The 22,383-nt window shown below is 46.8% G+C and overlaps 1 protein-coding gene across 7 annotated transcripts in view; it reads left to right on the top strand.

The window, feature by feature from the left end:
* The window catches only part of TNK2 (tyrosine kinase non receptor 2), a 337,552-nt gene that overhangs the window by 283,111 nt on the left and 32,058 nt on the right, over window positions 1-22,383 (top strand). For all 7 annotated transcript variants that reach the window (XM_075340441.1, XM_075340440.1, XM_075340439.1 and 4 more), the window contains one exon: window positions 7,354-8,789. In XM_075340441.1, coding sequence (XP_075196556.1) covers window positions 7,354-8,789 — 1,436 coding nt within the window. The remainder of the gene's footprint in view (window positions 1-7,353; window positions 8,790-22,383) is intronic.

Raw genomic sequence — 22,383 nt, 5'->3', positions numbered from 1 at the left:
TCCCCTGCTACGTAGCCCCAGCCGTCAAGGAGTCAGGCGCATGCGCGGAGGTCAAGACGAAAACTGGTGTTTCCGCCGAGACCGCCGCGCACGCGCGGACTCCTTGGTGACGCCGGAGCGCGGCCAGGGAACAACAGGCGGGCGCACGCACGCGCACAAGACTCCGGACACAGTGAATAGATGAATGGGGAGACAAAGGTGACACAAAAGAGATGCTTGGCAATGACCACAACAATTATGGACATACATGATGGCGGAAAATCATACGGAACAGATAACACAGATAAAAAGACATAAAACTACATGTCATAAGGTGAAACGTAATCCAGCACAGCCTAAAGAATGATTAATGTGCAGGCAGCCGCCAGGTGGAATTTGAAGTCAGGTCGCATCTCCAACCAAATCATGGTATATATCAAACGGACCCATCCGCTTATTAGTATTGTCACAAGGGATATGTTGCATCATATTTAAAAGAAATCTAGGAAACAGAAGGAAATATATACATAATTAAAAACAAAAAGATTAAAAGCCACAGACAACCCGATCAGAGTAATGCAATGGATGGAAAAAATGGTACGTGTTATTACGCATTTTTCGGAAAATACGTAAATAGTCACAGATAAATAAATAAACATTCCATTGCAAAAAGATGACAAAACAATGAGAGCAAGGTAATACATTCAGAAAAGGAAGGGAGGGGAGGTGAAAATGGCCTAAAGAAAAGAAGCAAAACTAAGGGCCTCATTGAGGCCCTTAGGAGCGACCGTGTCCAAAGCCACAATCCACTTGGTTTCTCTTTGGGAAAGCATCTTTTTGATGTTACCACCCCGTATGCCGCAGTGGACCACGTCAATGCCACGTATTTTTAGCACTTTAGGGTCACAATTGTGACATGTAGTTTTATGTCTTTTTTTCTGTGTTATCTGTTCCGTATGATTTTCCGCCATCATGTATGTCCATAATTGTTGTGGTCATTGCCAAGCGTCTCTTTTGTGTCACCTTTGTCTCCCCATTCATCTATTCACTGTGTCCGGAGTCTTGTGCGCGTGCGTGCGCCCGCCTGTTGTTCCCTGGCCGCGCTCCGGCGTCTCCATGGAGTCCGCGCGTGTGCGGCGGTCTCGGCGGAAACACCAGTTTTCGTCTTGACCTCCGCGCATGCGCCTGACTCCTTGACGGCTGGGGCTACGTAGCAGGGGACTTCTTGGCGGGCCCGCGCATGCGCCGTCTGACTCCGGAACTGCGAATTCCATTCGCGTTTCCCATTTCCGCGGAGCTATTTATGGGTCACTCCACCGGATGTGTGCATCACTTCTTACCTTCCCCCATGATGAAGCGGCAAGCGATGCGCTGATAGCCGCGAAACGTGCGTCGGGCCCCCTGCCACTGGTCTCAGGTAATATATGTTCTCTCCACCGGGCACTTAGCCTCACCCCTACCCCCTTGCCGTTGGGTTAACCTGCCCTGTTTTTGTCCCCTTTTCCACCCAAAAAACCCCCTTGGCATTTTGTTAAGCAGGATTTTCCATTTACTACCCTGGTTCGGGGTTACCAACCTCCTTGGGGGTTTTTTGTTCTATGGACATTATATACATTCTCTATACCATTCACTAACTCTAGGTAGTTACTGGCCTATTTTTTGGCCATCCAGTCGGGAGTACCTCTGCTTTGTAGGGATTTACATTCACCTTACGTAATTTACTGTTATTGTACCTACTTTGCATCCTGGAATTTTTCCTGTTTGTTAGCCATACTCCCTATTAATGACCCTCACTTAACATAAGGACCTGCCCCAGGGCATTCGGTTTCATCTGACCCCCCCCTTGTTTCAACAAACCCCCCCCCCTTTTTTGCCAGGTGACTAGGGGTCTATTAACACTATATTTGCATTACCCCCTTTTTTCATACCCTCGTGCCTCCTGGCCAATGGTTTTTTCATCCTTTAATCAGGTTTTGGGTTGTCATCCTCATTCATCTAGGGGGTCTGTCCAACTGTTTGATTATACTTTATTTTCCTTAGTGGTATTTCTCTGGCTTAGCCTTTTGATTGTTCAGTCAGGAGCACATCTCTTCCCACTTGGGATCTTGTGCTATTTATTTGTGACTTAACTTCCCTCACATTGGGTTGTCTCCTGACTGCTAATCACTCCTTTGCCAAACTACTTTTAACCACCAACAGGTTTGGTCCTTGGTGTCTTCACTCCCCCAGGTTAACCGCACTCATATGCTCTCATGTAGCATATTGATCCTTTTCATTCATTGTAGGCAATCAGGGGTTTTCCTATATTGAACATTTTTTTGCCTGTCAGTCCATACCCGGCTAATGTTGATCTGTCTTGTACTCATGTTCCTCACCCCCTCTTTTTATTGAACATCAATGTTTCATGTATTGCACTGTGCACCTTGAATATAAAAATAAAAAACTTTGTAATATTTGATTCAGCTTTTTGCTCTGGTTCTCCCTTTTTTCCATGTATTTTGAGCTGCTGAAAACCTGAGCTGGCCCGTCCACCAGGTTCATCTAATTGTATTTTCCCTATGGAATGTATATTTCTCAATGATGATAATAAGCCTGCTGAAAACTCTTCTTGGAAGAACATGAGTCTAAAATATCCCAAGTGACCAGTGCGAAAAAACTGCAAGATTATAAATTTTACAAGTTTGCGATATGGAAATAGAAAAAATAGTTTTTTTTCTGATAATTTAAATTTAAAAAATATTTATACAATATATAGTACTAGATTATGCACAACACATCTCTTTTTTGGTTCTATGAAGCTTTTGTAATTACATTTTGCATGGTGGACATGGAATAGTAATTTGATATTAATAGACATATGTACATGTATTTGTCTGGCATCATAGAAAGCCCACTTTTCCTGTAAGAAGTTGCCCGTCTGTTGCATCCTTTGCACTAAGATTACAATGAAAATTTTTTTTTTTTAGACATTGTTTTTAATGTTTCACACCACACTGTGTATTGACAGTACAATTTGATGAAGCAGTTAATATGCATTGACAGTACGCTGTGATGAAGCAGTCCATGTGCATTGACATTACGCTGTGATGTAGCAGTCCATGTGCATTGACAGTACACCTTGATGAAGCTGTCCATGTGCATTGACAATACGCTTTAAAGAAGTTGTCTATGTGCATCAACAGTACGCTGTGATGTAGCAGTCCATGTGCATCGACAGTATACGTGCAGCCTAATTCGAATATGTTTACTGCACTAGATTTCTCGGAACTAGAGATGGGCGAACCCGCAGATGTTCAGGTTTAGCAGGTCCGGCCAGACTTTGAAAGAAAAAAAAAAAAATCTAGTTCGGAACCGGACTTGAACCTAAACACCGAACCCCATATAAGTCTATGGGGACTCGAACATTGACTGTAAAATAGTAAAATAGGCTAGGGGATTATAGCAGGACAGTTATTTTTACCGAGTCTCCCATGAGGCTGTAACACTGCTTCCAGGTCCGCTCATTATCCCTCATGCATATTCACTGCTTCCCCCGCCCACGGATAGTCCCGACATACAGTTAGGTCCAGAAATATTTGGACAGTGACACAATTTTCGCGAGTTGGGCTCTGCATGCCACCACATTGGATTTGAAATGAAACCTCTACAACAGAATTCAAGTGCAGATTGTAACGTTTAATTTGAAGGTTTGAACAAAAATATCTGATAGAAATTGTAGGAATTGTACACATTTCTTTACAAACACTCCACATTTTAGGAGGTCAAAAGTAATTGGACAAATAAACCAAACCCAAACAAAATATTTTTATTTTCAATATTTTGTTGCGAATCCTTTGGAGGCAATCACTGCCTTAAGTCTGGAACCCATGGACATCACCAAACGCTGGGTTTCCTCCTTCTTAATGCTTTGCCAGGCCTTTACAGCCGCAGCCTTCAGGTCTTGCTTGTTTGTGGGTCTTTCCGTCTTAAGTCTGGATTTGAGCAAGTGAAATGCATGCTCAATTGGGTTAAGATCTGGTGATTGACTTGGCCATTGCAGAATGTTCCACTTTTTTGCACTCATGAACTCCTGGGTAGCTTTGGCTGGATGCTTGGGGTCATTGTCCATCTGTACTATGAAGCGCCGTCCGATCAACTTTGCGGCATTTGGCTGAATCTGGGCTGAAAGTATATCCCGGTACACTTCAGAATTCATCCGGCTACTCTTGTCTGCTGTTATGTCATCAATAAACACAAGTGACCCAGTGCCATTGAAAGCCATGCATGCCCATGCCATCACGTTGCCTCCACCATGTTTTACAGAGGACGTGGTGTGCCTTGGATCATGTGCCGTTCCCTTTCTTCTCCAAACTTTTTTCTTCCCATCATTCTGGTACAGGTTGATCTTTGTCTCATCTGTCCATAGAATACTTTTCCAGAACTGAGCTGGCTTCATGAGGTGTTTTTCAGCAAATTTAACTCTGGCCTGTCTATTTTTGGAATTGATGAATGGTTTGCATCTAGATGTGAACCCTTTGTATTTACTTTCATGGAGTCTTCTCTTTACAGTTGACTTAGAGACAGATACACCTACTTCACTGAGAGTGTTCTGGACTTCAGTTGATGTTGTGAACGGGTTCTTCTTCACCAAAGAAAGTATGCGGCGATCATCCACCACTGTTGTCATCCGTGGACGCCCAGGCCTTTTTGAGTTCCCAAGCTCACCAGTCAATTCCTTTTTTCTCAGAATGTACCCGACTGTTGATTTTGCTACTCCAAGCATGTCTGCTATCTCTCTGATGGATTTTTTCTTTTTTTTCAGCCTCAGGATGTTCTGCTTCACCTCAATTGAGAGTTTCTTAGACCGCATGTTGTCTGGTCACAGCAACAGCTTCCAAATGCAAAACCACACACCTGTAATCAATCCCAGACCTTTTAACTACTTCATTGATTACAGGTTAACGAGGGAGATGCCTTCAGAGTTAATTGCAGCCCTTAGAGTCCCTTGTCCAATTACTTTTTTGTCCCTTGAAAAAGAGGAGGCTATGCATTACAGAGCTATGATTCCTAAACCCTTTCTCCGATTTGGATGTGAAAACTCTCATATTACAGCTGGGAGTGTGCACTTTCAACCCATATTATATATATAATTGTATTTCTGAACATGTTTTTGTAAACAGCTAAAATAACAAAACTTGTGTCACTGTCCAAATATTTCTGGACCTAACTGTATATGATTGGTTGCAGTCAAACCGTGCCCCATGCTGTGTGACAGCATGTGATTGGTTGGAATCACACATGCTGTGTGTATCCGTATAGTGGTGTAAAAATAAATAAAGAAATAAACTGGTGTAGGGTCCCCCCCATATTGTGATACCCTTCGCAGATAAAACATACAGCTACAGGCTGCAACTCCCAGCCATGTACTTATCTTGGCTGTGTATCAAAATAAGGACCCCATGCGCTTTTTTTTTTATTTTATTTTATTTAAATAGCTTTTAAAAAAAACTGCCTGCTGTCCCCTCAATTTAGATACCCACCCATGATAAAGCCCAAAGCTGGGGGCTGGCATTCTCTGGCTGTGGAGACCCATGGTTATTGGGCCACCCAGCCTAAAAATAGCAGCCTGCAGCTACCAGAATTGTTGCATCCATTAGATCTGACAATTCCTACACTTTACCTGCTACTGCGCTTTATTCCTTATTTTCTTTCCTTTTTTTTTTTTTTTATTATCCGGGTGCTCGAACAGGAACATGGACTTTCCTGAGAAGTCAGAGTGTGCGGGGTCCGCACACGGACACTAGGTATCTGCATTGGACCCCGTATTTTAAAGTTCGGATTCACCCATTACTTCTCAGGACTGGCAAGTCAGGTCTCTCATTTTTATTGGGAGACAAATGCTATTCAGCCATACCACCACATCATATGTAAAAATGTGCTGACAGTTTCCGTTTTGTAAAAGCCCATTATGAAAGCTGGTACAATTGACATATATTTTTTACATATTTTTTATTTCCAGCCTTTCCACACAGTGCTTTTGTAGTGGAGTTTTTTTTCCCAGCAAAATACCCTGTGGCCTGGGAGGTTTTATTTCTCTTTTGTACATTTGTGCCTTTAAAAAAATTGAATTTTTCACACAATTTGTGCAGATTTTCTCCTTGATACCTGAATTGATTTTTGTCTGTGTGAAAAACAGATTAATGTGCATTGCTTTACTGGGTGCGTTTTTTTGGTAGCCATGTGACATCGGGTGCAGGTAATATATGAATTACATGATAACATGTATAGAATTTGAGTGGTCAATATCACACTTTTTAATGCTTTAGGGTGGAATAGGTTGATAATAGATATATTGTGTTTCTCTGCAGCATGTGTATTATGCACGTGTAGTTTTACAGCACACTCACTATATACACTGCTGCGTTAATGAATACACAACATTGCTGCATGCACAGTATATATACACACAACTCTGCTACAAACACAGAGCTCTGCTATATTCGCCCATACATACACACTGTGTTTACACTACCAGCTTGACTGATCACAGGATCTGAAAGGTCCTTCAGCTACCAGCACCTGCAGCATTCGTGCAGCCTTAGTGATGTGCAGGTCTTGGTAGCTTTATCCTTTGTCCTGCACCAATTAAACAGATAGGTATTAGGCTGGAGGAGGGAGATGCCGTTTCATAGTTCTCTCACTGTTCAGAAGACCACTGTTCTCCTTGATCATAGCTGAGAAACTGTGGAAAAGAATCACACATAAGGTTTTACCCGATATGGGGTTAACGCAGGGCATGGGACATGCACTCACCTGCTGTAGTTGTGACAGGCACAACTCCTTAAAGGCACAATAGGAATAGAATGGTGGTAAGCAGCAGCCCCAATGCAAGTGGTGAAATATAAAGACTGGTTTTAAGAGAAAACAGCTTAAATGCTGCACTAAAAACCACAGATCCAGGATATATGGTGAATTCCTTTTTCTTTATTTTCACAGGTCAACGCGTTTCAAAGACATCTCCGTCTTCTTCATCAAGACAAACATAACATTGCCGTTCCTTTTATGTTTGTCCTGATTAAGAAGACGGAGATGTCTTTGAAACGCGTTGACCTGTGAAAATAAAGAAAAAGGAATTCGCCATATGTCCTGGATCTGTGATTTTTAGCGCAGCATTTAACCAGTTTTCTCTTAAAACCTCCTTGATCATAGGAAGTTGCCTCCAAACTATAAGTTATACACACAAGATTTTTTTTCTCTTGGTAAAAAGTGCATCCACAAAATATGGCTCATTGGTTATGTTGGTATCTGACTGAAGTAAATATTTGTGTATTTCTGAATGTCAAAGTGCATAAAGCTTTCCTAGAAGTAAACTTCTTCATTTACTTACCATCTTAGAGCCAACTTATCTTCCTGTCAATGGTGAGGACGACTCTCTGTCATCTGGAATCAAGAAGCTTTCCCTCAAGAAGACCACAACCAAAGGACTTAAATTGGTTAAACCTTCCGCAAGGGTGGCTGGTACCAAAGTGACGGACCGACACCTTCTTGGAATTAAAAGTTGCAGCTTTTCCTCAGGAGATGTGGCGCTGATAGACTTTGGAGAAGATACCAGTCCACTAAGCCCAGGATTTCTTTCTCCTTTAGCCGAAAAGACTGCTCCTTCTTTAGCTAAATTAGCTATGGATGCCTTCTCATTGCTTGATAAAACTCCTCCCCAAAGCCCCTCGCGCTCACTTCCTCGTCCTCTTCATCCAACGCCTGTGGTAGACTGGGATACAAAACCACTCCCAGCTCCTCCAGCTTATGATGAAGTGGCACAAGATGATGATGATTTTGAAGTATACACTATAAATAGTCCTGAAGTTCTGGCGAACCGAGAAAAAATAACAATAAATCTACTTCAGAAGGCTAGAGACAAAGGAGAAACCAACTATGGTTATATCCAAGAAAATGACAGAGGCCAAGTTAGGATTAGAATAGAGGACAATCTGTTCCTACCTCCAAAGGATATAAAACAGCCCACCTTTTCTCAAACATCTGAACTCTTTGAGGAGCTGCAGCAAGAGTGCATGAAGAAGCTCAATGTTCCGGTTTCCTCCCCGCTTGCATCAACTCCTAGCCCAAGCTCATCTGTTGCAAATATTAATGTGACTCTTTCAGAAGACAAACCACAAATACCACCACGAATTCCCATCCCTCCCAGGCCAATTAGACGGAATGAACATGAACGTTTGTCTGGAGAACTGTCTCCTGCTTTTGGAGCAGAGGATGTTGGGCGAGCACCCTTACTGCCGCCACGGGACCCATTGTCCCAGCCAACATCTAGGACTCCTAGCCCTATGGCTTTCCATGTTGGTTCTCCACAGCAGAGATCAAACCTGTGTTCTCCCATGTGTGTTGGGCTCTCTACTTCTCCAGGAAAACCTATGCCCACCACACAAAGCTTTGCTTCAGACCCTAAGTATGCCACCCCCAAAGTTATACAAGCACAGGGTAAGGACATTCCCAAGGGTCCTTGCATCTTGCCTATCGTAAAAGATGGTAAGAAAGTTAGCAATACTCATTACTACCTGTTGCCTGAGAGACCACCATACTTGGACAAATATGAGAAATTTTTTAAAGAAGCTCGGAGTCCAGAGGAGACATCGGTGAGCAAAAGCATCACTACAGCTACTGTAAGGCCAATGATGCAGCAGACGGACGGTAAAGCAAACTTTTCATCTAACAACAGCAACTGTCCATCCAAGAGTAATGTGAAGACTTCTTGTAGTTTGCAAAAAATTGTTTACGACGGCCCAGATAACTTCAGGCCCTCAGATATAATTCGACAGGTGAGTTTCCTCCAGGTACCTGACAATATACTGTTGTGTAAATGCAAAACTTGTAGGATCCAGAAAATAAAGGTAGATTCATGTTATTGTATATCAAGGTTAAAATGCACTCCCCATTGTTTTGGAATATGGTTAAAGTATAGGGGTGTGCACAATAATTGTTACCATGCACGAGACAGACCATCCTGCTTAGTCTCATAGGCTTCCTATCCAGGACTAGAGACATCACTGCAGAAAGCAATGTGATTCTATAGATGACCTCCCTACTGGACAGGGGCGCATCTAAGACACAGCAGTGTAATCTGTCTGTGCTGCTGCTTAAAGAGCAGAATAATGTATTGAGAATAATAATTATTGTGCATACCGCTGTACTATATATTTTTTTTCTAAATATTGGAGGTACACTTTAAAGATCATGAGCCACAAATCCACTTTAAAACATATCTGTACCCAGATTCCACAATACAATCTGTATATATTACTTAGTAGATCTATTTGACCTGATGAGGCTGATGTACTAACTCCGTAAGAATCGCTGCATAATTCTGATATACTGTATGGTGAGCAATTTTCGAATTCCTGCTAAAGAATGAGGGAGCTTAAGTGTCCAAATCTATTAGCTCTCTTGCCAGCCAGTCTGAATGATAACTGCAACTAGTACTGAGCGGTGTGAGATCTCAGCAGCATGGGAGGAGGAACTCTGAGGAGTAGTCAGTCAAGATACCTCGGCGTAGATTGCGCCTAAACCTTAACAGCCATTCTATCTAGATGTATAATTACTATGTGAAGTTTATATTGTGAATTCTAGTGACCAATCTGCTTTAAATATGACTATCCAATAACACAAATACCTGCTTTTGGTGAGAAATGGTACATAAACATACAAAGCACAATTTCTATTTATATGAAAAGGCTACAGGTAGGTGTATAGAACCACAAAGGCAAAATTGTGTCTTCTTCCGATCCTGCACAGACAATGGAGATACTAAAGGACTGGATTTATAAATTCACTTTTTGGAGTGTATGCAAACGGAGGAACATGATGAAGTCTGGGTATATTATAGTGGTCTGCATGTGACCTCTACTGGATACACAAAGAAAGATGAGGCACCAGGGAAGTAACTACTGCTACTAAAGTATAATCAATGATTTGGTTTTAAGATGTGATGATAAGGCCAGGCTCACATATCCGAGTTTTACAGACTGCATACAGGACTGTTTGCTGTTTGTTTCATGCACCGTGACCCTCCAATGTTAGACCATTGATTACTTTCAGATCTTCATGCTGGAAGTATATATTCACAATTATTAACACATGAAAAGAGCTTGTATGCTATACACATAAATAAGGCAATGGGACTTTGACATCTCATCGCTGTGTGTTAATAATTTACTCAAAAACGAGATAAAGGTTTTTATAGGCTTATAGTTTGTGTTATCAGGCTGTAGATCACATGAAGAGCACCCATTAGACTGCCTACCCAAGCAGATCAGGCAGACGACACTTAGGCTATGTGCACACGCTGCGTTTTTTGACGCTGCGTTTTTGGCCGCTAAAAACGCACAAAAACGCACCCGCGGCAAAAAAATGCGGCAAAAAAAAGCATGCATTTTTACCGCGATTTGGTGCGTTTTTGGCTGCGTTTTGCTGCGTTTTTGATCTCTGCGTTTTGCTGCGTTTTTCCAATGCATTGCATGGGGGAAAAACGAAGGAAAGAACTGACATGTCCATTTTTTTTTTTTTTAAGCTCAAAAACGCAGCTTTAAAAAAAAGTTGTGTGCGGACAGCAAAAATGAAAACTCATAGACTTTGCTGGGGAAGCAAAGTCATGCAGTTTTGAGGCCAAAAACGCACCCGAAAAACGCGCAAAAACGCCGCGAAAAACGCACTGTGTGAACTTACCCTTACTGGGAATGGTTTCATTAGTAAACACGGGTGTGGTGTGGGTATAGGGAGGTGGAAGCTGCAGGTCTTATTTCATGGCAGTCAGCATGGCAGAAGGCTGAGAGCTGACCGCTGGGAGATGAGAACTGGAAGTGTTTGTAATGATGCTCTGCAGTTGCTGTGTAGAAACATGACTTGGCTGTACTGTATCTGTACACAATAGCTGCAGTTATGTATCATTACAAACACTTCCATAGCTCATTTCATGGAAGTCCTTGTGAGAGAAGGGTGAGATCTAAACTGTAATGATACATCACTCAGCTCTGCAACTCTGCTGCATCTCTTCACAGTAGCTGTAGAGATCAATGAAGAGAATAGGGGGTTTTCATTTGTCCTCCGCATGACGCTGCTGACTGGAAGAAGTAGATGCCACCAGGGATTACTTGTTGACAACACTTAGTTGGACTATAACATAATTTCTATCCTAAACTTTACATGCTAATATCTGTGCATCGGAGACAGCAAAAAAAAAAAAAAAAAAGTTTTAGCAAAGTCTGCAGCTACTATTCCATGATGTGGCCAATGTAACAACTTACACTGGTGAAAGGTCCTCTTTAACCCCTTCACAACCTATGACGTACTGGTACGTCATAGGTCATGTTAATCCCTTTAATGCATGCTCGTGCACATGTTTGCCCGCACATGCTGACATGTGCCTCGAACTGGGATTTAATTGTTAACCAGTTAAATCCCGGTCAGTCTCCGCCAGCGGGATTTGATGTACACTGGCGGGGAGCGTGTCATTCACTGCCCCCATGGGCGGCCCCATGATGTGATCACTTGGTGCCGATGGGTTGTAATGACAGCCGGTGGTCAGCTGATGACCGCTGTCCGTGTAATGATGTAGTTCGCTGAGCGCCGGCGTTTATAGGAACACAACATTTGTGCTGTATAGAGTGATCGGACTATATCAGCTTCAAGACACCTAAAAGGACAAGTAAAATCAATAAAAATGTAAAGGAAAAAAAAAATCAAAACGCCTAGTTTTTTTTTTAACTCCTCACCATTGCAATAAAATGCAATAAGAGGCGATCAAAACATCACATCTAGCCAAAAAATGGTAAAGTTCAAAACGTCAGCTTAGAGCGTAAAAAATAAGCAGTCACACAGACCCAGAACCTGAAAAATGAGAGCGTTACAGGTCCCGGAAAATGGCGACAAAAGTGCAATTCTTTTATTTTTGACAAATATTTGCATTTTCTTCAGCGCTCTATTGGGAGACCCAGACGATTGGGGTATAGCTACTGCCCTCCGGAGGCCACACAAAGCACTACACTAAAAAGTGCAAGGCCCCTCCCCCTCTGGCTATACCCCCCCGTGGTATCACGGGTTCTCCAGTTTTAGCTTTGTGTGCGAAGGAGGTCAGACATCCACGCATAGCTCCACAGATTTTAGTCAGCAGTAGCTGCTGACTATTTCGGATGGAAGAAAAGAGGACACATATAGTGTCCCCAGCATGCTCCCTTCTCACCCCTGGATGGTGTTGTAAGGTTGAGGTACCTATTGCTGGTACGGAGGCTGGAGCCCACATGCTGCTTTCCTTCCACATCCCCCTGGGGGGCTCTGAGGAAGTGGGATCCTGCCGGCCTCAAAGCTCTGACGCCGGGCTCCATCCACAGACCCATTTGAACCTGATGGATGTGGAGCTGGAGTACCGTTCAGGGACATGGCCCTGCACCATTACAGGTACTCTGTGTCCCCGTACACACAGGCACAGCACACTCCAGACTTGCTGGGTGTGCTAGTGCGCCGGGGACAGTAAAGGGTTACAGTCACTGCAGCCTTGCTGAGTGACTTTGTGTTTTGGGAACTACCGCGCCGGACGCTCCGGGAGCGGCGGCGCGGCTGGGACTTGTAGTTCGCCGGGGACTGGGCGCCGACCGCGCTTTTACGGCGGCGGCGCTTATAACTCCAGTCCCCGGCTTCTGCGGCCTAGTGCCGCTTCGTTCCCGCCCCCTCCCTGTCACTCAGGGAAGGGGACAGGCGCTGAGCAATCAGCAGCGCCGAGGGCTGGAGCCTTTTTACATGCTCCAGCCCTCTCACTGCACTCTGTCGGACGCCGGATTCCCGCTCTGCCTTGGGGCACGCCCACGGCCCGCCCCTACTCACACGAGCTGGGGAAGAAGCCGGCAGCCATTACTGCAGAGCTCGGGGCACCAAGGCAGGACAGTGGCGATCATACACCCGCTTATAGGCGGGCGGTAAGAGGCACACATAGTGCTGACCACGATATAACTGCAGTGTATACATGTGTTGTTTTTAACTGCATAGGTCGCTATATGCCCGCTTGGGGAGCGACACATCAGCAGCAGGAAAGCAGGTGTGCTAAAGCACAGGCTTTCTAGGCTGCTTGTTTTGCACGACTGAGGTGTTCATTTGTGTTTATGCTGATATGCTATACATTGCACTGTACAGTCGCTAGTCTTAGCTATATTCTTCTGGAATGGCTAGACTACAGCAGCAGAAAACCAAGGGTGCTGGGGCACAGGTTTTTTTCTATGCTGCTTGTATTGCATGGGCTGCAGTGTGCATTTGTACTTGTGCTTGTATGCTATACATTGCACTGTATGGTCACTCTTCTGGGCTATATTCCCCTAGATGACCAGTCTACAGCAGCAGAAGAGCTGGGGTGCCAGGGCACAGGCTTCTATGCTGCTTGTATTGCATGTGCTGCAGTGTTCATTTGTACTTGTGCTTGTATGCTATACATTGCACTGTAGGGTCACTCTTCTGGGCTATATTCCCCTAGATGACTAGTATACAGCAGCAGAAGAGCAGGGGTGCCAGGGCACAGGCTTCTATGCTGCTTGTATTGCTTGTGCTGCAGTGGTCATTTGTACTTTATGCCTGTATGCTATAATTGCAATGTACGGTCACCAATCTTGGCTATATACTTCTAGATAGCTAGTCGGCAGCGGCAAAAAAGCAACACAGTTTTCAGTGCTGTTTTTACTACATGGGATGCTGTTCATGACACCGTCCCATTGTGTGCATGCTCCCCTGTAGCACGTCGTCTGCCGGGGTCTCTAGCACTTCGTCTGCCGGGGCTCTACTAGTTGTGGCCAAAGAAACCTCCTGTCAACCCTGTCCATGGACAGGGACGGAGTAGTCATAATATAGAGACTTGCACCCATGGGCAATCTACTTGACCAAAAGGCAGCTCTTCAGGGCTTTGATACTGACATCGCTCTCAATCCGGATACACCGGGTGGTAACGCCATACGGAATGATCCTATACCGTCCACCAATGGAAGGTTGGATCTTTCTCCCTCAGCTCCCCCAGTGGAGATAGGAGACGAACAGGAGAAGTTCCTTTTCAGTGTCTCACGCAGATATTGAGTATTTTTCTGGCCACGATGACTTCAGAGAAGCAGTCCAGGAACACCACGCTTACCAGATAAGCGTCTTCTCCAAACGTTTTTAGGATACACGTTATCCCTTTTTTCCCCTGACGTGGTCAGCGCTGGACCCAGGGTCCAAAGGTGGATTCTCCAATCTCCAGGCTTGCATATAGAGCCATAGTTGCACTGGAGATGGGGCTTCACTTAAAGATGCCATTCACAGACAGATGGACTCTGGTTGAAATCTGTCTAGGAGGCTATCGGCGTGTCGGTTGCTCCGGCATTCACAGCCGTATAGGCAACCTAACCTTTTCAGCTGTTCTTGCGCAGCTGGCCTTGAGCACATGTACATCTGTACCGCAGAGGCGTCCGTAACTCCGCAATGTCTGCACTGCGACTTACCCTATTAATGCTGTCCTAAAAGTACAGTCGAGGTTTCGGACCTTCCCAAGCTCGGGCAGGTCCCAATTGTCCTCGTGCAAAAGGGCTACAAAACCTCAGACGGGCTCAGATTCCGGCCGGGCTCAATCACGCCCAAGGAAGGCAGCCGGAGGAACCGCTACCAAGGCGGTCTCCTCATGACTCTCAGCTCTCTCTCTCTCTCCGCATCCGCGGTTGATGGCAGACTCCCCCGCCTTTGGCGACATTTAGCTGCCACAGGTCACAGACCGGTGGGTGACGGACATTGTGCTCACGTGCACAGGACAGTGTTCTGTTCTCGTCCTCCGACTCCATTCTTCAGAACGGCCCCACCTCTCCACCGAGCAGATGCCCTGCTGCAGGCGGTGGACGCTCTAAGAGCAGAAGGAGTGCTGATCCCTGTCCCCCCTCAGGAACGAGGGCGAGGGTTTGTACTCCAATCTCTTTGTGGCTCCAAAAATGGACGGTTCCTTCCGTCCTGTTCTGGTTCTGAAACTGCTCAACGAGCATGCGAACGCCAGGCGGTTCCGGATGGGATCCCTCCGATCCGTCATGGCCTCAATGTCTCGAGGAGACTTCCTTGCCTCAACAGACATCAAAGATGCCTATCTCCACGTGCCAATTGCTACGGAGCACCAACGTTTTCTACGTTTTGTGATAGGAGACGAACATCTTCTATTCGTAGCTCTGCCATTCAGTCTGGCGACAGCCCCACGGGTGGGCACCAAGGTCATGGCAGCAGTGGTAGCAGTCTTGCACTCTCACGGACACCCGGTGATTCCGTACTTGGACGATCTACTCGTCAAAGCAACCTCCCTCGAGGCATGCCAACGCAGCCTGAATGTTACGCTGGAGACTCTCCAGACTTTCGGGTGGATCATCAATTTGGCAAGGTCAAATCTGTCTCCGACTCAATCACTAACGTATCTCGGCATGGAGTTTCATACTCTATCAGCCATAGTGAAGCTTCCGCTGAACCAGCAGCGTTCACTGCGGACAGAGGTGCAGTCTCTCCTTCAAGGCCAGTCGCACCCCTTAAGGCGCCTCATGCACTTCCTAAGGAAGATGGTGGCAGCCATCGAGGCAGTTCTCTTTGCGCAGTTTCATCTGCGCCAACGGCAATCGGACATTCTCCGCCAATGGGATGGGCAGTCAACCTCCCTGGACGGGAAGTCTCCCTTTCCCTGACGGCCGAGGACTCTCTGCAATAGTGGCTTATTCCCACCTCATTGCCATAGCCCCCATCCTGGGCAGTGGTCACGACAGATACGAGTCTGTCAGGGTGGGGAGCAGTTTGTCTCCGCCACATGGCTCAGGGGACGTGGACTCAGCAGGAGTCCACCCTTCAGTTCGATGTGCTGGAAATCGGGGCAGGGTATCTTACCCTATTAGCTTTCCAAAAGTGGCTAGAAGGGAGCAGATCCGAATCCAGTCGGACATCTCCACAGCGGTGGCATACATCAACCACCAAGGAGGGACACGCAGTCAGCAGCCTTCCAGGAAGTCCGGCGAATCCTCATGTGGGTGGAGGACACAGCATCCACCATATCCGCAGTTCACATCCCGGGCGTAGAAAACTGGGAAGCAGGCTTCCTCAGTCGCCAGGGCATGGACGCGGGGGAATGGTCCCTTCACCCGGACGTGTTTCAGGAAATCTGTTGCCGCTGGGGGGGGGGCCGGACGTCGACCTAATGGCGTCTCGGCACACCAACAAGGTCCCGGCATTTATGGCACGATCGCGCGATCACAGAGCTCTGGCGGCAGACGCCTTAGTGCAAGATTGGTCGCAGTTCCGGCTCACATATGTGTTTCCACCTCTGGCACTCTTGCCCAGAGTACTGCGCAAAAATCAGATCCGATTGCAGCCGCGTCATACTCGTCGCACCAGACTGGCCGAGGAGATCGTGGTACCCGGATCTGTGGCATCTCACGGTCGGCCGACCGGGGTCACTACCAGACCGACCAGACTTACTGTCTCAAGGGCCGTTTTCTCCATCGGAATTCTGCGGCCCTGAACCTGACTGTGTGGCTTGTGTGTCCTGGATCCTAGCGTCTTCAGGATTATCCCAAGGGGTCGTTGCCACCATGAGACAGGCTAGGAAGCCCACGTCTGCTAAGATCTACCACAGAACGTGGAAAGTTTTTCTTAATCTGGTGCTCTACTCAGGGAGTGTCTCCCTGGCCATTTGCATTGCCTATCTTTCTTTCCTTCCTACAATAGGAGTTAGAAAAGGGCTTGTCGCTAGACTCCCTCAAAGGGCAAGTCTCAGCACTATCCGTGTTTTTTCAGAAGCGTCTAGCACGTCTTTCTAAGGTGCGCACGTTCCCGTAGGGGGTTTGTCATATCGTACCCCCGTACAAGCGGCCGTTGGATCCATGGGATCTGAACAGGGTTCTAGTTGCTCTCCAGAAGCCGCCTTTCGAGCCTCTGAAGGAAGTTTCCTTTTCTCGCCTGTCACAGAAGGTGGCGTTTCTCGTTGCGATCACATCGCTTCGGCGAGTGTCTGAGCTGGCAGCTCTGTCATCCAAGGCTCCCTTCCTGGTGTTTCACCAGGACAAGGTAGTGCTGCGCATCATTCCGGAGTTTCTCCCTAAGGTAGTATCCTCATTTCATCTTAATCAGGATATCTCCTTACCGTCCTTTTGCACTCATCCGGTTCACCGGTATGAGAATGATTTACGTTTGCTAGATCTGGTGAGAGCACTCAGAATCTACATTTCACGCACGGCGCCCGTACGCCGTTCCGATGCTCTTGTCGCTGGTACGCGCAAGAGGTTGCAGGCTTCTAAAGCCATCCTGGCTCGATGGATCAAAGAACCAATTCTGGAAGCCTACCGTTTTGCAGGGCTTCCGGTTCTTTCAGGGCTGAAAGCCCATTCAACCAGAGCCGTGAGTGCGTCCTGGGCGCTACGACACCAGGCTTCGGCTCAACAGGTGTGCCAGGCAGCTACCTGGTCGAGTCTGCACACTTCACCAAACATTATCAGGTGCATACCTATGCTTCGGCGGATGCCAGCTTAGGTAGAAGAGTCCTGCAGGCGGCAGTGACATCCCCGTAGGGGAGGGCTGTTTTGCAGCTCTAACATGAGGTATCTCTTTACCCACCCAGGGACAGCTTTTGGACGTCCCAATCGTCTGGGTCTCCCAATAGAGCGCTGAAGAAGAAGGGAATTTTGTTACTTACCGTAAATTCCTTTTCTTCTAGCTCTTATTGGGAGACCCAGCACCCGCCCTGTTGTCCTTCGGGATTTCTTGGTTGTTTGCGGGTACACATGTTGTTCATGTTGAACGGTTTTTCAGTTCTCCGACGTTATTCGGAGTTAATTTGTTTAAACCAGTTATTGGCTTCCTCCTTCTTGCTTTGGCACTAAAACTGGAGAACCCGTGATACCACGGGGGGGTATAGCCAGAGGGGGAGGGGCCTTGCACTTTTTAGTGTAGTGCTTTGTGTGGCCTCCGGAGGGCAGTAGCTATACCCCAATCGTCTGGGTCTCCCAATAAGAGCTAGAAGAAAAGGAATTTACGGTAAGTAACAAAATTCCCTTCTTTTTTTGCACCAGTTAAATAAAAAAGAACAACAAACTTTAGGTTTTCCGGACCTACAAACCCATACTGACCTGGGGAATCATATTGCCTGGTCAGTTTTACCATGTAGTGCAGATGGTAAATAAAAAAAAACAATGTGGAATTGCTTCTTTTTTTTTGATGCAATTTCACCAAATTTGGATTCCCCCCCCCCCCCATTTTCCAGTACAATATGGTGCAGAATGAATGGCGGCATTCAAAAGTACAACTCATCCCACAAAAAAAAACAAGCCCTCTTGACCACATTGCCAGAAAAATAAAACACATGGCTCTTGGAAAAAGGGGAGGAAAAAACGGAAAATCCCTGGGTGGTGAATGGGTTAAAAGGAATCAGTCAGCATGTTTTTTGCTATGTAATCCGAGAGCAGCATAGCAAGAATGGGCTGCTTGGTGCAGTTTTCATTGAATACTTGCTTTATCTTATGTACCAGAGGTTCCACTTCTGTACTTTAACCCCGCTATCACCCCTGATTGGCAGCTTCCAGTGTACACCGTGAACTGTCAACAAGCTGCTAATCAGTGGTGGGGGTGGTATTACACAGAATATTATATACGGATAAGGCTGCACATCAAACTTAGATAATGGTATAATGCCTCAAGCATATGGACAAATATTGGAATATACAATGAAAAATGCTACTTGCTAATTTGAACATGTGAATAATGAATTGCATACCTGCATACATATGTATTACACAGAATAGCCTGACTGCTCTGCTCATTAAGCTGGTGTCACACACAGCGACAACGACGTCGCTGCAACGTCACCATTTTCTGTGACGTTGCAGCGACGTCCCCTCGCTGTCGCTGTGTGTGACATCCAGCAACGACCTGGCCCCTGCTGTGAGGTCGCCGGTCGTTGCTGAATGTCCAGCTTCATTTTTTGGTCGTCACTCTCCCGCTGTGACACACACATCGCTGTGTGTGACAGCGAGAGAGCGACGAAATGAAGCGAGCAGGAGCCGGCACTGGCAGCTGCGGAAAGCTGTAACCAGCGTAAACATCAGGTAACCAAGGGAAGACCTTTCCCTGGTTACCCGATATTTACCTTCGTTACCAGCCTCCGCTCTTGCTGCCAGTGCCGGCTCCTGCTCTGTGCACATGTGGCTGCAGTACGCATCGGGTAATTAACCCGATGTGTACTGTACCTAGGAGAGCAAGGAGCCAGCGCTAAGCGCGGCTCCCTGCTCTCTGCACATGTAGCACAGCGACGTTATGATCGCTGCTTCTGCTGTGTTTGACAGCTAAGCAGCGATCATAACAGCGACTTACAAGGTCGCTGTTACGTCACCGAAAATGGTGACGTAACAGCGACGTCGTTGTCGCTATCGCTTAGTGTGAACCCAGCTTTAGTGTCAGGGTATGTGCGTACATATGCATTCTGGTTGAGAAATAAAATGCAGTGTTTGACAGCAGTAAACACTGCGTGTGCCTAAAAAAATGCATCCAAAATGCTGCGTTGTGGATGCATTTTGTATGCGTTCTGGATGTATTTTTGACAGTGCGCTCCCACACAGAGAGAGAGAGTGGGTGGAAAATGCAACCAAAACGCACAAAAGAAGTGACATGCTGCTCTTTGAAACGCATCGATTTTGTCAAATATTTGGCATCCAAAACGCTGTGTTTCAAAAAGCAACGTGCGCATGGAATTTGCTGACTTCTCATAGACTTTGCTGGGGACACACAACGCATGCATTTTCACATGCAGTTTGAAAAGCAACCAAAACGTAGGAAAAATGCATGCGTACGCACACAGCCTTAGTCAGGCAGTGTTAATTCCCACCTGATAAAAAAACAACTGTATTGAAACTACAATACACAGCTTAAAGGGAACCTGTCAACAGTTTTTTGCCCTATAAGCTGTGGCCACCACCAGTGGGCTCTTATATACAGTATTCTAACATGCTGTATATAAGAGCCCAGGCCGCTGTGTAGAACATAAAAAACACTTTATAATACTCACCTAAGCCGGTCGCTGCGGTGGATGTGGCTCAAATAGACGTCTTCGTCCTCCGGTGCCGGCGCCTCCTCTTTCGGCTATCATCGTCCTCCTTCTGAAGCCTGTGTGCATGACGTGTCTACGTCATACACACACTCCGGTCCCACGTATGTGCACTACAATACTTTGATCTGCCCTTCTCAGGGCAGATCAAAGTGCGCCTGCTCAGGACCTGAAAGCCGGCGAGTGTGGATGACGTCGGATGCATCATGCACCGCGGCTTCAGAAGGACAACAGAGGCGGCAACAAAGATGGCCGAAAGAGGCGGCGCCGGCACTGGAGGACGAAGATGCCCATTTGACCCACATCCACCACAGCGACTGGTTTAGGAGAGTATTATAAAGTGTTTTTTATGTTTTACACAGCGGCCGGGCTCTTATATACAGCATGTTAGAATACTGTATATAAGAGCCCACTGGTGGTGGCTGCGGCTTATAGGGCAAAAAACTGGTGACAGGTTTGCTTTAATAAGTGACACATCCCTGGAATCAGGCTCTTGTGCCCTATATTATGATACATTAAGGATTAAATTGCAAAATCTTGCTGACTGATTCCCTCTAAGGCCTTTTGGCAGTTTTCGCGTCTTTTCTTCTCTTGCATCTTATTTTCTAATACAGATGTACAGCAAAGTTTCTTTATCGTTCCTATGGGAGACCCAGACCATGGGTGTATAGCTTCTGCCTCCGGAGGACACACAAAGTACTACACTCAAAACGTGTAGCTCCTCCCTCCTAGCATATACACCCCCTGCTAGCCAGTCCTAGCCAGTTCAATGCTTTGTGTTTCAGGAGGTCAAAGATTTGGAAGAAAAGCGGGTCCAGCTGGACTCCCGGCATGTCCCTTCTCACCCCACTGTGTCGGCGGTGCTGTTAAGGTTGATTTTCCAAGGCTGGAGCCTTCTCATACCGCGCTCCTTCACCATCCCCTGGGGCTCTGGCTTGAAGTGGGAGCCAACACGGTTCTCACTGCTTTGCAGGAGACCGGTCTCCATCCGCAGCCCTTTTTCAGGATCCTGCTGGACGGAGCGATCACCCCCCAGGGACCTGGCAACCTGCGTCTCACAAGCTAAGTATATGAGACGTTATTACCACAGAAAGTGGTCTTTCCAGGGGTCCTTTATACTTTATTTATTGGGGAGAGTGTGTTTTATGTTTGTGTAGTGGGGGCCTGGGCTGAGGGACTGGAGGGCACAGAAATGTCTGTTTAAACGATCTGGCAGCCACAACCTCTGTTTGTGCAGCTGCTTATTTTATCTGTTTATATATGCTGGGGGCCATTCTAGGACAGAGCCCCCACCTCTGCAGCATGTCTCACATCAGAGCAAGGCTGCAAGGCTGTTTTTATTATGCACTGCATGTAGTCTCGTACGGCTGTACCGAGCTCATAAACACAGTGGCCCCTCAGCCTGGAGGCTCATCAGTGGTCCCTCCAGCTGCTCCGGCTTCGGTGGCTGACCCCTGGTTTGGCTAGAATCCGCTCTTTCCAGGGGTCGGCTGTCCCGGAATCTGCTGAGCATGCATTAGCCCCCTTCTCAGGGCGTTTTCTGCTACAGCTCGCTCAGCAAAGCTCACTGAGGACTCTCCTTCTGGTCTCAGACCCCGTCCCCCTGACATGGAGACGCAGGGTCCCCTGTCCTTCCCCGTCCCGCAGCTCTGATTCACGAGCTGACTCACTGGACGAGGAGGATGTCTCTACCAGGGGCTCGGACGCTACTTTATGTACCATTGATCTGTCCGTAGGTGACGCAGATGCTAATGATTGGATTGCGTCCATTATACTTGTACTGGACCTCCATCCGCCTGTATCAGGGGAGTATTCCCCGCTGGCAGAAAGGCATCAGTATACCTTAAACAGGACAAGGAGTGTGTTCCTTAACCACTCCAGTTTTCAGCCCACTGTGTCCAAGCCCACAGCCTGTCCTGTCAGACCCCAAAGCGGGGTTCTGATGACTGTTTCCCCCTCCCATCAGAGGGGGTCAAGGAGTGAGCTCATTCGCCAAGGGTGGTCCCTCCGGTGTCTAGACTTTCAGCCCGGATAGTTGTATCAGTGGCTGACGGCACCTCTATAAGGATCCCACTGTACATTAATTTTGTACTGGACCTCAATCCGCCGGAGTTACCTTGCCTAGGAGAACACAAAGTGTGTTCCTTAACCACTCCAGTTTTCAGGCCACTGTGACCAAGCCCAGGGTCCGCTCTGACAGTCGCTTCCCATGAAGCGTGGTTCTGAGGACTGTTTTTCCCTTTCCACCAGTGGTGGTCAAGGAGTGGGCTCATTCACCAAAGGTGGCTCAGCCCGGACCG

The sequence above is a fragment of the Anomaloglossus baeobatrachus genome, chromosome 3 (genome assembly GCF_048569485.1).
Source record: "Anomaloglossus baeobatrachus isolate aAnoBae1 chromosome 3, aAnoBae1.hap1, whole genome shotgun sequence".
Lineage (NCBI taxonomy): Eukaryota > Metazoa > Chordata > Amphibia > Anura > Aromobatidae > Anomaloglossus > Anomaloglossus baeobatrachus.
Note: the sequence above shows the minus strand (reverse complement) of the source record. Positions and strands in the feature narration are given on the sequence as shown.